The 15,797-nt window shown below is 37.4% G+C and overlaps 1 protein-coding gene across 4 annotated transcripts in view; it reads left to right on the forward strand.

The window, feature by feature from the left end:
• Positions 1 to 15,523, forward strand: part of MGAT5B (alpha-1,6-mannosylglycoprotein 6-beta-N-acetylglucosaminyltransferase B) — a 125,844-nt gene extending 110,321 nt beyond the window's left edge. For 2 of the 4 annotated variants that reach the window (XM_074260221.1, XM_074260220.1), the window contains 3 exons: positions 6,661 to 6,735; positions 8,942 to 9,204; positions 10,034 to 15,523. In XM_074260221.1, the coding sequence (XP_074116322.1) occupies positions 6,661 to 6,735; positions 8,942 to 9,204; positions 10,034 to 10,232 (537 nt within the window). In that variant the 3' untranslated portion in view covers positions 10,233 to 15,523. The remainder of the gene's footprint in view (positions 1 to 6,660; positions 6,736 to 8,941; positions 9,205 to 10,033) is intronic. The other 2 variants (XM_074260219.1, XM_074260218.1) reach the window with 2 other exon arrangements.
• The last annotated feature ends 274 nt before the right edge of the window (positions 15,524 to 15,797 follow it).

The following is a 15,797-nucleotide window of genomic DNA, read 5'->3' on the forward strand; positions in this document are numbered from 1 at the left end:
AAATGAAAGTCTCCTGATTCCTAAGGGCTCATCTTTTACTTAAAAAGTCATAATTCTCCAAATTTCTTCTATCAAACAGCCCTCCAATAGTATTTCAATCACACATCAGTCTCCAAATCTTTATGTAGTCCAGCATTTAGTATAGTGCCTGGCACAAATTAGGCATTTAAATGTTTATGACTGATTGAATTCTCATTTTCTTAGTTTTACACTCATTAGTCATAAAACTTATATATGCAAGTTAAAAGGGATATGCTTCACACGTCTGCCTTGAAATTCGCAACAATATTATCAGTCTCCTTAACATCCTTGAAATTGTGTTTCTTTCCAGCCACATTTCTCTAGTTTTGAATAAATAAGAGATGTTTCTTGGCCCCATACATTCAAGGGATTATTTCCATATTGGAAATAATAACAAAGAGATCCAAATCCTCAAACCTATACCCAGATCATTTTCTTCTCCAAAATATCCAAAATCCCACTTGAAAGCTATGTTTCTTCATGCTTTTTTTTTTTTTTTTTTTTTTTTTTTTTTTAGCTAAGGCAATTGGGGTTAAGTGACTTGTCCAGGGCCACGCAGTTAGGAAGATTAAGTGTCCGAGATCAGATTTGAACTCAGGTCCTCCCAACTTCCAGGCTGGTATTCTTTCCACTGAGCCATCTAGCTGTCCCCTCCTCACACTCATTTTTGAGCAGGATACATGACAGTTCTTTTTCTATTGGTATTAGATATCAAAATGTTTATACAAAACAGAAGCAATATCCCACACTCTTTGACAATATAATACTCATCCTTTATACAAAACATTTTCATCATTAATTTCTCCCTTTTTCTTGCTCCAGCTGACTGATTCCTGATTGGTTGGCAAGAAAAAAAAATTTATTTTTCTAATGGCAGAAAGGCCTTTCAAGGTGATAAGAAGATATTGTTCTTTTGTCCAAATACATCTTCCATCAAAACTCCTCTTTCTTTATCTTGTTGCAAATCTGGAGCCCAGTACTCCTAAGCAGGATCAATGCTCAACAGTCTATTGAAACTGATTATGGTGCTCACCTGTAATTAGACCTAATAGATATAATTTCTAGTCTGGCTGACTTTCTGGCAGGATATTTCTGGCAGGAAGTATCTGGCCCAGACCTTTGCCTACCAGCTGAGGCCTTGAATTTAGGTTTGACAAGGGGTTCAAATTACTGAGAAGGAATAATTCTGTTGTCAGCAAGCATAAGGAACAACATTTTTAGAAGAAAATCTGTTCCCTTGGTGTGTTTATTTATAACTTAGGCCTGGAGCTTTATACATAATATGCTTCCAGATGGTAGCAGATGCTGCCTTCAGGAACATGACTGTCTGAAACAGATTTTAGGAAGGAATCAGAATGCTTGAACCCCTGCTGGGATTCAGCATCCTTCTTGTAACACTTCAAACCACTAGTTCAAGAAAGAATGAAGTATGGCAAGGTAGTGTGATAGACATGGCCAGTATGGTTTGGTCCCATAGGGTCAGTTTCCTAAAAGTCTAGTTCAATGGTGACTGAGAAGTCAAGTAATATAATCAGACCATGAACAGAAATGTCTGGGGCAATTGGATAGTTTGGAGTTAAGAAGATCTAAATTCAAATCCAAATTTGGATACCTCTTAACTGTGGGACTCGAGGTAAGTCATTTAAATTTTATTTGCTTCAGTTCCTCATATGTAAAATGGGTATACATTAGAGAAAAAAATGGCAACCTACTTAAATATTTTTGCCAAGAAAACGATGTCCAAGATCAGCCACAACTAAACAGTAACAACATAGGAATGAATGTCCAGGCATATCTCTTGAAGTGTAGTTCTGGGTGGTTCTAGGTGGTTCAGTGGATGGAATGCTGGGCCTAGAATTGCAAAGACTTGAGTTTAAATCTTGTAGAAGACACTTACCAGCTGTGTGACTCTGGACAAATTGCTTAACCTATTTGCCTCAGTTTCCTCAGCTGTAAAATGGGGATAATAATAGCATTTATCTCCCATGGTTGCTGTAAGGATTAAATGAGAATAACTAAAAAGCATTTAGCATAGTGCCTAGAACATAGGAAAATTTTATAAATGTTAGCTATTATTAGATGCTACTATCACTACTACTATTAGAGACAGCAGTGGCCTCAGTAGATAACAAGTTCAAATCCAGTGTCAGATATTTTCTAGCTGTATGACCTTGAGAAAGTCCCTTAATCCAAGTTTGCCTTAATCCGCTGGAGACTGGCAAATGAAATGGCAAATCACTCCAGTATCTTTTCCAAGAAAAGCTATGAGGTCATGGAGAGCTGAACATGATGAATAACAACTATTATTATTATTATTGTTATTAGGGTATAGGCTCATGGAATCAATGATTGTCACATCTGGAAAAGGTAATTCAATCAGTATTTATTAATTGCTCCCTATGTACCAGTCCCCATGTGCTAAGGACACAAGACACAAAAGAAATAGTTCCTTCTTTTACACAACTTCCTCTCTACTAAAAGGATATGACATGTAAACAGATAAGTAAATACAAGATAATTTGAGGAGGAAAAGAAGCCAATACAGAAAGGCTTTGCAGAGGGGCTAAGTAGTCCTTGAAAGAAGTTTAGGATTCAAAGAGGAAAAAGTGAAGAGGGAATCTCTTCTACCCATTTGAGGAAAAACTTGGAGGCAGGTCAAGTTTGGATGATAGCTAATAGTTGGTTATATGTAAGAGTATAAGTGGGTGGAAATAGAATAGTGGAAATAAGGTCATAAAGGTAGGTGGAAACCAGATTGTGAAAGATTTTAAATTCAAGACCAAGGAGTTTGTATTTTTACTCTAAAAATTATAGAAAGCTACCAAAAAAAAAAAAGTATGAGCAGAAGAATAACATGATCCAACCTGTGTGTTAGGAATATATTAAAGCAACAGGTGTATGAAAGACAATTTGGAGAGTGAAGAAGGTGAAATTAGGAAATTATTAGTAAACTATTGCCATGATTGAAACAAAAGCTGATGATGGCCTGAAGCAGGGTGGGGCAATAGGATCTAGAGCTGACTTGGGTTAAAGAGCTCATCTCAACCACCTTTTCACATTCTCATTGAGGAAATTGAGAACCAGAAAAATTAAATAATTTGCCCAAAGTCATGTAGATAAAAGTATTGTTTTATCTTGATTAACTAAAAAAACAAAAAACAAAAAAAACAACTTGCCCAGGATCACATAGAGTCAGTGTCACTGTATCAAAAAGTGTCAGAGGCTGGATTGAATTCAGATGCTTCAGGCCTGGTGCACTATCTACTATACCACCTAGCTTCCCTATACAGGAAAAGTTTGTTTCCTTCCTCCCTCCCTCCCTCTCTCTTTTCCTTCCTTCCTTCCTTCCTTCCTTCCTTCCTTCCTTCCTTCCTTCCTTCCTTCCTTCCTTCCTTCCTTCCTTCCTTCCTTCCTTCCTTCCTTCCTTCCTTCCTTCCTTCCTGTCTTCCTTCCTTCCTTCCTATTTTCCTTCCTTCCTTCCTGTCTTCTCTCTCTCTCTCTCTCTCTCTCTCTCTCTCTCTCTCTCTCTCTCTCTCTCTCTCTCTCTCTCTCTCTCTCTCTCTCTTTTTGTGGAGGGGCAATTGGGATTGTGACCAGAATACACAACTAGTGTTAGGTGTCTGAGTACAATTTTGAATTCAGGTCCTCCAAACTTCAGGGCTCTATTAACTACATGAGGTCACAAATATCCTTACCTTTTTCCAATTAAACAGCCAATTTCTTAAACTTATCCTAACATGATATAACTTGAAATCCTTCATCATCCTGTTGTTTCAATATCCTTCTTAAAAGTGATGTCCAGAATTGAGCATAATTCTTTAGATATGATCTGACTAGGGCAGGAAAAAATAACACCATCAAATTCTTTATTACTCCAGATTTTAATCTAAGATAAAATTGAGAGCTAAAGGTGAGAAGAAGTTGATTGCCATATCACATTATTGATTCATTTGGGGCTTACACTCCACTTTATCAGTATACTTTATCTATCTTGTACTTATGAATGAACAGTGTAAGAATTGAATGGAAATGTAAGATTTTGTACTTCTCTATATTGAGTTTTATTAGATTCATCCCAATGTCAGTGCACTTTTTAATCCTGTCATCCAGCATATTAATTATCTTAGCTTTGTAGTATTGAAAATTTGATAAAAATGTCATTTATGTCTTTATTCAAGACATTGAAAATATGTTAAATGGAAAATACATTCAATAGTACAGGGCCAAATATTAGAGCTCTGCATTAAAGACCTACAATTAATGATTTAGAATCATTAATGACAGCTTTGAATCTGGCCATTCAACCAGCTCTAAATCCAATTATCCTATTGTGTAGTTCAAAGCTTCTTAAACTGTGGGTTACAACCCCACAAGGGATCAAGTAACTGAATGTGGGGGGACATGACATTATGATTTATTATCAGTAAATGTTGATTTGTATACCTATTTTATATATCTGTATACCTAGGATCATGGAAAATTTCTCAGGCAAAAAGGGGTCCTAAGTAGAAAGGATTTAAGAAGTCCTGGTCTAGTCAATATCTACTTTCTCCACAAAAAAACCAGCATGAGATATTTTATCAAATGCTTTACTAAAATCTAGGTGTCCCAATATTTATAGTTATTCCTTAGGTTTATCCATCCAATAATCCTGTCCAAAAAAAGGAAATAAGGTTTGTCCAGTATGACTAGTCTTGATGAAGTCAGTTCCTTTCTAAATATTTCCTAACTCTCATTACTATGAGAATTTTAACAAGAACTGAAGTCAATTTCATTGGTTTACAATTTGGTTATTGGAATGGGCATTGGGTTTGGGAGGGGAAGAATAAGAGATGGTACCAAAATTATAAACCTGGATTCCTGGAAGAATGGTGATACCCTCAAGATAAAGAGGGGAAAGTTGGAGGAAAATATGGTTCAGGGGGCAGCTAGGTGGCAGAGTGGATAGAGAACTAGCCTTAAATTCAGGAGGACCTAAGTTCAAATTTGGTCTGACACTTAACACTTCCTAGCTGTGTGACCCTGGGCAAGTCACTTAACCTCAGCCTAAGGGGGAAAAAAATATGGTTCAAAAGAAAAGATGACATGTTCCATACTGAACCTTAGCAAGAGAAGAAAAAACTGAGGCACAGAGAAGGGAAACATTTTGCCCAGCTATGGCTAGTTATTCACAGAGCAAGAACTGAAACTCAAGTACTTTGAATCTTAGTCCAGTGTTCTGTCACCTTGTATATGAACTTCAGCTCTACATGGGCTTTGCAAGACTTCGGGCTTCTAAGAAACCTCTTTTACCATTACCCATTCCTGAGGAAGTAAAAGTGAGTGGAAGTCCTTTATGTTATACCTATTTCCTTGGAAAAATAGCTTTTCTTCAATGTTTTTTGAGATTAGATCTCCCCATTTCCTTCAGGCTAACAGTACAGGGATTACTCATGAGCCTAATCCTGCTTCTGAGTGGAATGGGAACTTTTGATTTGCTCTGATTCTATCCTGGGCTGGTTTGCCCCATCCTAGGCAACTTGGTAGCCTCATCATATTGCTCACAAATTTGGTGTGGACACATGATTAGTGTAACCCACTAGAGAACTTCTGAGTTTAAGAGATCCTCCAGCTTTAACCTCCCTTGGGGGGGGGGGAAATATATATATATATATATATATATATATATATATATATATATATATATATATTCCTTTCATGGAGTTGTTCTCATCTAGGGAAAAAAATGCATAAATAAGAAACATGTTAAAATGGTATTTAAAAAAATACCAACCAGTAGGGAAGAAGGGGGCTGAAAAAGACTTCAGCTTTGTGTGGTAAACCACTCTCAGTTCTTTCCCTTCACTTTCTTGTGCACTACCCAACATACACATTCCTAATATCACCTTATATATATATTTTTGCATATATATGCCTACATGTGTATATATGTATATATTCACATATACTCAACCTTGTGCACATATGTACACATGTATGTGCTCATGGACACAGATGTATATATGTATGTGTATGAATGTATTGTTTATCCTTCATTTTCAAGGATGACTAGAGATGGCCTGGGATTCAGAGGAATACTTTGGCCTTTTTAAGCCAAGGTTTTAAAAGGTCTCAGTTTGACATTAATGTACATGTATGCAAACATGCATGTGTATTGTATGCACACAGATGCATACATACACTATATTATATATTTATATATATATGCATACCTGTGCATGTGCATAGATACACACACTTTCCTACTAGAAGATAAGCTCTTTGGGGGAAAGACTGCTTCTCATCCAAAATGCATAGAACAATATCCATTATGGTAGCTGCTTAAAAAAATGTTGATTGATTGATCCTCACAAAAATCTTGTTTAGTAGGTATACAAGGATCGTTATTTTTCACTTTGTAGATGAAGAAACTGAAGTACATAGAAATATGCTAAACTGAGCATGATTGCTGCAGGGGGTGGGGGAACAAAGGGGAACCACTTATAACTTCTCAATGCCTGGAATATTCTTTCTACCAATATCTCCCCAAATAAATTGATCTAGAGTCTCCCAGAGGCCCTGGTCTCTGGAGGTAGTGACTCAGTTTGGGGTTAGGGGCTGACTTCATTGCTGTCTTCATCTCACCATTTCTTTTTACAGGTGGACCCCTATCTGCCCTATGAATACACCTGTGAAGGGATGCTTGAGAGAATCTATGCCTATATCCAGCATCAGGTTAGTCCCCTAACCTTCTCCTCTCCCATCTAAGGCCTTCTCCTGAACAATGTTAGATTAATTGGAACAAACTATAAATTAAATGATGGAGAGACCTCTTAGTCTCTAAAGGTCATGCTGTCTTCTGATTCTTTTTACACTAATCAGTATTCTCAAGACAGACTTATATGGGGATAAAAATGAAGGTTAGGAGGAAACTTAATTTCAGAGTTACATGACCCTAAAATCTAGCATCAACTATGAATCTATATGGGGTCATATAGTTGAATGAGAGTTGTTAAATTATGATTTATTATTAAGAAATGTTTGATTTCTATACCTATTACCCTGGGCCACATAAAAATTTCTCGGGCAAAAAGGGAGCATGAGTAGAAAAAGTTTAAGAAGCTCTACTCTAGTATACTTGTTACTTTTTTCAGGTGAGGAAACTGAAGGGCTGAGAGGGGAAGTAATTTGCCCAAATTTAGTAGTAGAGTCAAAACTACACCCTGATTCTCAATTCAGGGTTCTTTCCATTATACCATTTAACCAGTGGTGTGCTTCTAAACATTTAACAACCATCTTTGGGGGGGGGGAGACGGGAAACAGGTGCTCACAATATCTTTTTATGTTTAAACTGTGTTATTAGTATTTTCTCCATAACATTTTAAAGTCTAGACAGTCAACAAAACAACAAATCAAACCCTCATTTGTGGCATTTGTGGATTTCTGAGGTGCAAATGCTCATGCTTAAAATTTAACAATAACCCAGCATGTCTGAGCAGCCTCTATAGTATACCCCTGCTAGCATAAATCTTCAATCATCATAATTAAAAAGCATTTTTACCAAGTTTCTAAGCATTTCTAGAACGGTACTAGTTTGTCGACAAAGAAAAATGTCTATTAATCTGTCTCCCGCTCTGTAGGAACTCACAACTTTAAGGCAAGTATAGGGACAAGTATATATGTCCAGGGCATATTAATGACAAAATGTTTCTATAAACATTCAGCAAGTTTTGAATAGACCTCGTAAGATTTACAGAAGTATCTTTCTGAGATGAGGGTAAAGAGCAAAGACTCGTAAACTGCATAGAACACGTTTTCCTTTCCCTCCTTCAGGCAGTGACTTTCCCAATTTCTGACTCTTTCCCTTTCTGAAAAAGGGAAACATCTAAATATTAAAAACAAATTGGGAAGCAATAAGTCCAGAGAGAGAAATAAACAAGAGTTTTGCAGGTCAAAGGAGGGGAAAACATCCTCTTTAGCTCCAGGTTCCCCAGGTGGAGCTCAGCAGTGCTCCAAGGATGGGAGGAAAGTAAGGAATGGAGCACAATTAATGGACCTTAAAAAATAAGCCAAGAAGAGGGGAAAAAAGAGAAAGAATAGAAGAAACTGGAATGAAAGATCATAGAGGTAGGGCAAGGGCAAGGCATCATAGAACAGTAGTCAAGTCAACCAATCACCAATCATTTATTAAGCACTTTTTATATATGCCAAACATTGAGTTAGGGACCACAAGTACAAAGAAAGGATCATAACCAGAAGGAGCCTTCAAAAAAAAAAAGGGAAGGGAATACGCATTTTCATAGCACCTACTGTGTGCTAGTCACTATGTTAAATACTTTTTTAAGGTTTTCTTTTATAATAACTTTTTATTTTTCAAAATATATACAAAGATAGTTTTCAATATTCACCCTGCAAAACCCTGCATCCCATATTTTTCTCCCTCCCTTCCTCCTTTCCTCTTCTCTTAGCAAGTAATCCAATACAGGCTAAACATGTGTAGTTCTTCTAAATATATTTCTACATTTGTTATGCTGCACAAGAAAAATAAGATCAAAAAGGAAAAAAAAATGAAAGAAAAAAACAGTGCTTTTTTTTTTTTTTTTTTTTTTTTTAAACAAATGTCTCGTTTGGTCCTTAGGTAGGTGTTAACTCTTAAAGGTCATCTAGTTAAGTTTCTTCTCTTGTTTTTCAGAAGAGGAAATCAAACTAGAGAGATTAATATAACTAGAAGCTGAGTAGGGATTTGACCCCCAACCCTTTTGATTCAAACTTAGTATTGTTTCCATACATCATACTGCTCAGTTGTGACTATGCTGTTTCCTCTACTCCAAGAAGAAGGGAAAGGAAAAGGGACTAAAAGTCAATTTATCTTTGCCCATTTCCGCCCTGTAGCTTCATCTTTATCCATTTCCCTTTCCTAATTCTACTTTCCTCCTGGCAGGATTTCTGTACGACCACAGAACCCTCTCCACTGGTGGGTCCACCCCAACCTGCTCGAGCCCCCACTTCCCTGGCACCCAACACTACATACCTGGTTTGGCCCCACAATTCCAGCCTGGGTTCAGAAGCCTGGCCTCCTTTCCATTCATTTCAAGGCTGGCTGGCAGAGACGGGGAGGACCTGCACAGATGCCTGCTTGGACAGGGGCCTCATATGTGAACCCTCCTTCTTCCACTTCCTCAACACCCAGGATGCTTTCTTGAAGTGAGTGCCTATGCATTCCCCCTTCACTTCAGTGTCTCTAGGAAGAGAGGAAACCCTAAAAAAATCATAGAATTATAATCCCCTCATTTTAGAGTTGAAGAAACTAGCCAGAGAGATAGATATCTGAGGGTACACACATAAGTGGCAAGACCAAGACTGACAATTCTGTCTTTTGATTTCCTGTCCATGTCATTCTACCTCCTTTGCCTATCTCTAAGCTCCAACATTCTTGACCCAAGATGGTTTTTCTTGCCTCCTCTGACAATTCCAAAGAGGCCTGGTATCTAAGTTCTAAACATCCTCTTGGTTTCTACATTTCTCTCCGAGGCTAAGGCACATCTTTCCAGAGGTCCTGGACATTTTAAAACTCAAAAGAGTCCAGAGAAACTCATCTAAAAAGTTGCAACCTCTGAGAATTCTCTGCCTCACTTGCATTTGAGCCTAAGTCAAGGTCACACTGGTTGTATCTTAATATAGAACCCCCTTCTCACTTCTTATCCTCAAAGCTTCTCTCAGAGTATATTCCCCTGACTAACTTTGGGTGGGAAGTTAAACCAGGTTGGTTAGTGACCAGGTTATTCCTCCTACTACATATCTTTTCGGGGGGGGAAGGTAGAGCGAATAGTAAGATGCTGATCCCCCCCAGGAACCACTGAGTTGGAAGTAAAGAAGGGGAGAAAGTGAGGAAAGGGGGGAGGAATCTGTTGGTAACCTGGGCTACTAGGGAGCCAAGTTGGTGATACATGAGAGAGAAGCTTCCTTAGACCTGCTAGAGTTGGGGGAAGCTGGGTATTCAGATGTCTGTGTGCTCCTCTCTCCTTCCCCACAGGTTGAATGTCAGTTGTGATCGAACTGAGTCAGAAATGAATCACCTATACCCGGCCTTTGCTCAGCTAGGTCAAGAGTGCTACCTGCAGAAAGAGCCGATACTCTATAGCTGCGCTGGCTCCAACATCAAATACCGCCGCCTCTGCCCATGCCGAGACTTCCAGAAGGGACAAGTGGCCCTCTGCCAGCACTGCTTGTGATATCTGTGGGTTGAGCCAAGGACAGGGGCTGCTGATGGCCTCCTTTGTGCCAACTTTCCTCTCTATCCTCTTCTTCATCTCCATCCCCTGTCTCCCACCTTCACTGAGAACTGTTGGGATATGCTGGCTATCCTGCCCTATTCCCAGGAAAAAGCACCAGCAGTTTTGGTTCTCCATGACCCACCCTCCCTGACTCCGGGCTGGGACATTCCTAGTGATGGTAATGTGTCCTTCTCTGAGGCAGGAAAATGGTAAGAGTGGAGTAACAAGCCTCCCTGGAGGGATGGGGAAAAGGATGTGTCTCATCCCTTCAATCTTCCTTTAGGCTCATGATTTGACCACTAAAAGGCCTAGATTCTAGGGGAGTTAGCTGAAGGGAGAAGATATGGGTCAAAAAAAAGCAACCTGAATCTAGAAGTCCCCATGGTTTCATATTCTATAATCTGTCAAACCAGATGTATAGGCCAAGAGAGGGAAGATTTTAGACATCTTGGACCCAGGAAAAGAGCCATTAATATGTAGATGAGTAGGAACAAAGACAGAGAAGGAGAGTGGTTTAAAGGATGTGACCAAGAAAACTAAAGAAAGGACTTTGTTATCCTCCCTGACCTTGATACCTGAGGAAATTGAACCTTAATGCTGGCTGTCTTTGGGCCACTTGTTCAGGGAGGAAAAGATAGATGAGAGGGAGCCTGGTAGTCATTGGTGCTGTCTATGATCTCTTGCCTTCCTTCTTCATGGCTCTAAACTGTTCAGGGCCCCAGCACAACCCACCTTCAAGTAGTAGGGGCTAGCATTGGGTGTGTGAGGACTATTACTCAGGCCTTAGGAGCTGATCTTTCTATCCTGTAATTCCAAATTCCCTCTTTGGGTTCTGGACTTGAAATCTATTTATTTTCCCTGACCCAGAGGCAATAAGTTATTTCTAAATCAGAAATAAATCAGCCCAGCCCATAGTGCAAAATCAGTGACCCTGCTACGCAAGGGCCAGAACTAATAAAAAGGATGACTTTCTCTAAACCTTCTAGGCAAATTCATAGGGTTTCTAAGTCATGTTATTACAGACCTTAGATAAAGTTACTCTCCCACTTCAACGGGGCAACCTCCCTGTCCTAAGGACTCTCCTGCCTCCAGATTCCCCAGGCTTCTGGTCAATTCTTAAAAACTAATCAACTCCTGTGCAGCATATCCTCAGTCCCAATCCCTGGGGATTCCCTGTCCTATCACCCTTTCACTTTCATTTCTTTGACCTTACAGATAGACTAGCTAGGCCCAGAGCCTTCCTGGCTTGGAAAGATCTGAGTATCCAAGTACACTGCCACACCTCCAGATCCTTTACTGACTATCTGTCCCTCTGAGAGCTACCTGTTATTCTGACATGCAACATCAAGCACCACTCCTCCCCTTTATCTCTTCTCTTAAAAATTATGGTAGAGAGAAATGCTGCTGAAGAGTAGAGCAGCATTCCAGATCTGTTTTAAGTTCCTAGACCAAGAAGATATCTCCATTCTGACTGAATGTCTACCTGACAGGAACTAGGGAAACAGAAAGTTTTGGGGATGGGGAAGAGGGGGGGCAGTTAAATGGCACAGTGGAGAGAACACTAGTCCTGGAGTCAGGAGCACCTGAGTTCAGACACTTAAACCTAACAGTTACTAGCTATGGGATCTTGGGCAAGTTAACTCCAATTATCTTGCCAAAAACACACACACAAAACCACGAGAACAAGGGCCTGATTCAGGGGGTGGGGGTTGGAGGGAAGCAATAGAAAAACTTTTTTCCCTTTTCTTTTTCTTCCTTGCCTCCCTCTCTTCAGTCTTCATATCTCCCTTCCTTTTCTTTCTTCCTCCCTCCTTGTCTTCTTCTCTTTGTAAAGAAAAATCCTTTGTAAAGGATTTATTTCTTGAAATAATAAATATTTTATTGGGATGTCAGAAAGTTGGGGCTATTTTTCTTGGTCTTTTCTGGCTTGTGTATGGAGCACAAGGGAGGTTCTGAATGCCCAGGGATGAGAACAAAAGAAGAAGAAGCATTTCATAAATGTTTTATAATCTGTCCAGACCTAGAAAGGCCCTTAGAAATTCTAGCTTTTCCAGATGAGGAAACAGACCTGGAAAGCTGTGACTTTCTCAAAGTCATACATGGAGTTAGTAGCAGACTGATTTAGTAAAGTCATCTTTAACATGAGGCCTTTCCCAACCACTCTCAAGTCTAAAGGTCAAGAATTTCAAAAGTAATAATGAAAAAAAAAAAAAAAAAGAAGAAGAAGAGGAGGGAGGAGAAAAGTGCTTAGTAGTACCAAATTTTAAACCATACTACAGAGCAGTAATCAATAAAGTTATTTGGTACTTGTCATGCAGGAAAGTACAGATGAAAAATTCATTCCATACATAGATAATTTAAATAAATATTATTGCTACCCACTGAGGGAGAAGGACCACAGATATTATAAGGACATTTAATGTATGAGCCACTGAGCCCGTAGTAATCAGCAAATCATGGGATTGGGAGGGCAAATCTATGCTCTAACTGAAGGCCTAGAACCACTCTGGGCTTAGTTATATCTCATTTAAGACAAAAGATATGTATAGGGTTTTTATCTATAGAGCTAGTAAAATAAAAGTATTTTCTAAATTACCCAATAAAAAGGGAATGATTTGGAACCAGGAAACTAGAAATGAAATAGAGAATAGTAAGAAACTTAACCTTAATGATGCCATTCCAGCAAGAGTGTGGAGGGATTGGAGAGAAGGGCAATTAATTAATTAAGCCAATTATCACTTGTCTGTACTGTTTAAAAATAGAGATTAGGAACAGAAGATGTAGAAGCAAATGAACATAATAGCACAATGTTTGATAAATTTAAAATATTCAGCTATTAAGGAGTCCACAAAAACAGTTGGAAAATAGTCTGGCAGAAATTAAGTTTAAACTAATATTTCACACTATATACTATGTATAATATTTGCTAAATGATTTCATGATCCAGGTATAAAGGTAACAAAGAAACTAAACAAGCATCTACAAACTTGAGAAGAGTTCTTAACCAAAGAAAAAAATTACAGGATCATAGGCAATAAAATGGACGACTCTGATTATATAAAATTGAAAAGATTTTACACAAACAAAATTAATGTATTCAGTACCATACCAATCAAATTAACAAAGGGTTAATTTGTAGAAACAAAAACATCTAGAGGATCAAATCTATCAAGGATAATAAAGAGAAATAATTAGGAAGTAAAATTCACAAAATTAGAAAAGTTACATGAGGAAAATTTTTATGAAAATTTTCTCTATTAAAGTCTAATATCTAAGATATAAAGAAAAGCGATTCAAAAATATATAAACAGAAGCCACTTCCCAATAGACAAATGAAAAATATAAGTATGTCTCGAAAGAAAAGCAAGCTATCAATACTCATAAAAAAAACACCCTAAATCACTAATAACAAAAGAAATACAAATTAAGACAACTCTAACAACCTACCTCAGATTTTTAAAAATAAATAAATAAATAAAGGGAGGGGAGTAGAGGGGAACAAACTGCCACCAGATGGTAACCATGACAAAAACAGAAATTGACAGTGGTTAGAGACAAGGTGGGGGAATAGACACTTGCCCACTAAATGTTCATATTTTAATAGAGGGAAAAGATATAAATGTACTTTGGGAATCAAAATGATTTTAGCAATCACAAAGTTATTTAAATAAAACAAACATAGGGCCTGGATGTGATTCTGGCCTATGTTCTTTGTTTTAGGAGAGGAAGCAAAAGGGAAAGGGAAAAGAAATACACAACAGAAGAATGAAAAATAAGGGGAATTTATTATTTCCTTGAGGGATCTGTGAGAAGAGATCTCTATTCCCACATCCCCAGTCCTCTCTTAGAACCACATAACCTTATTCTTATCTGAAATGGATAAAGGAAAGTTGAATACACACCCACATACACAGAGTTTAGTATAAAAATACCAAATTAAATTTAAAAAGAATATCGGTGATGACAAGGAAGAAGGGAAGATTAAGAAGAAACTAATTATAACCAAAATCAACCATCTTTGGAAGATTGATCTTTAGATATTTTTTAATTTATTAATTAAATCATTAATAAATAAATAATGATAAGTTGATTTACATTATTAATTAATTAAATCAATAATTAGATAAATGATTAAATTGAAAAACATCAAAAACAAAAAAGAGGGAACACTTCCATATACAAAGCAGAGAAGAGAAAGAATTATATGAGAAAACATAAATCTGTATTACATTCAGCTTACTTATTTGTTTGGTGCACTTAAAAAATAAATGCTTCAGTGATTATTTCTTTTCTTCTTTTTTTATTGGGGGGAGGGCAATATTCACTAGTTTCTCCTTATCTTTATCCCAAATGCATCTCCCAAATACAAACAGAAAACACAGTCCTTTTAACAAATCAACAAGTTGTTTTTCTTTACAATGTTGTTACTTTATTGATTTTTCTCCTAGTTCTGCTCACTTCACTCTGTATTATCTTATACAAGTTATCTCAGACTTCTCCAAAACAGACATATTCATCATTTAATGTAATGCAATAATAGTCCTTTATATGCCATAATTGGCTCTCAATTAATGAATACCCATTTTGCTTCCAGTTCTTTGCTACAAGAAAAAGAACTACTGTAGGACAAAGAGAACAATTTCTACAATAATAGCAATCTTGTAAAGATAACCAATTTTGAAAGACTAAAGCTTCCTAATCAACAGTGTCCAACTACCATTCCAAAAGACTCATCATGAAACATGCTATCTACTTCCAGATAGAGAGCTGATGGAATGAAGCATAGTTCTTTTCCTTTTTTTTTAATTTTGTTTAAATTTTATTATTTTAAAATTTTTTTTCATATTTTCTTTTGTTTTTTCTTTTTTGGAGAGGCGCTTAGCTAATCTAGGAATTAGTTTTTCATAATGATAAGAACTATTCATAATGAAATTTTTTTCTTGCTTTCTCAGTTACTGCGGGAAGGAAAGAAGGGAGTGAAAGAATTCAGAAAAGAAAATCAAAAATGATTTTTATAAGAGAACTATTATAAATTTTTTTGTACATGTGTCCTAGTCCAGCTGCCTGAAAGTCAGGTATGTTACATGTCACTAACTTTCACTAGTTTCCTTAAGAGAGTTTAGGGATGTCTAAGTTTTCTGCCATTGGCTCCAGCCCTCACTAGTAGTGTTTCCCCAATTGTGTGGGATAGACAACCTGCACCCCAGTTCTATTTAACCAATAAAAGTCAGATTAAATTTTATTAATAAATATTTATTTCAAAGTCACAATCACAAATATACAGAAAAAAAAAAAAAACCAACTTCAACACATGATTCTTAATCTATACCACCTCAGTCTCTATGAAGGGAAGAAGATTAAATTTCTAGATCAGTTCTTGTAAAGGACTGTTTCTAATGCTAAATCCAAAATGTCTTGAGGCCTAGGAAACCTGTCTTCTCTGGACTTTCCTGCAGGCCTAGCTGGCTGGCTTTAATATCCTACCTGGAACTTATCCTACCTTTACCCCTTACCACACTCCAC

This window comes from Sminthopsis crassicaudata, chromosome 4 (assembly GCF_048593235.1).
Source record: "Sminthopsis crassicaudata isolate SCR6 chromosome 4, ASM4859323v1, whole genome shotgun sequence".
In the NCBI taxonomy this organism is placed as follows: Eukaryota; Metazoa; Chordata; class Mammalia; order Dasyuromorphia; family Dasyuridae; genus Sminthopsis; species Sminthopsis crassicaudata.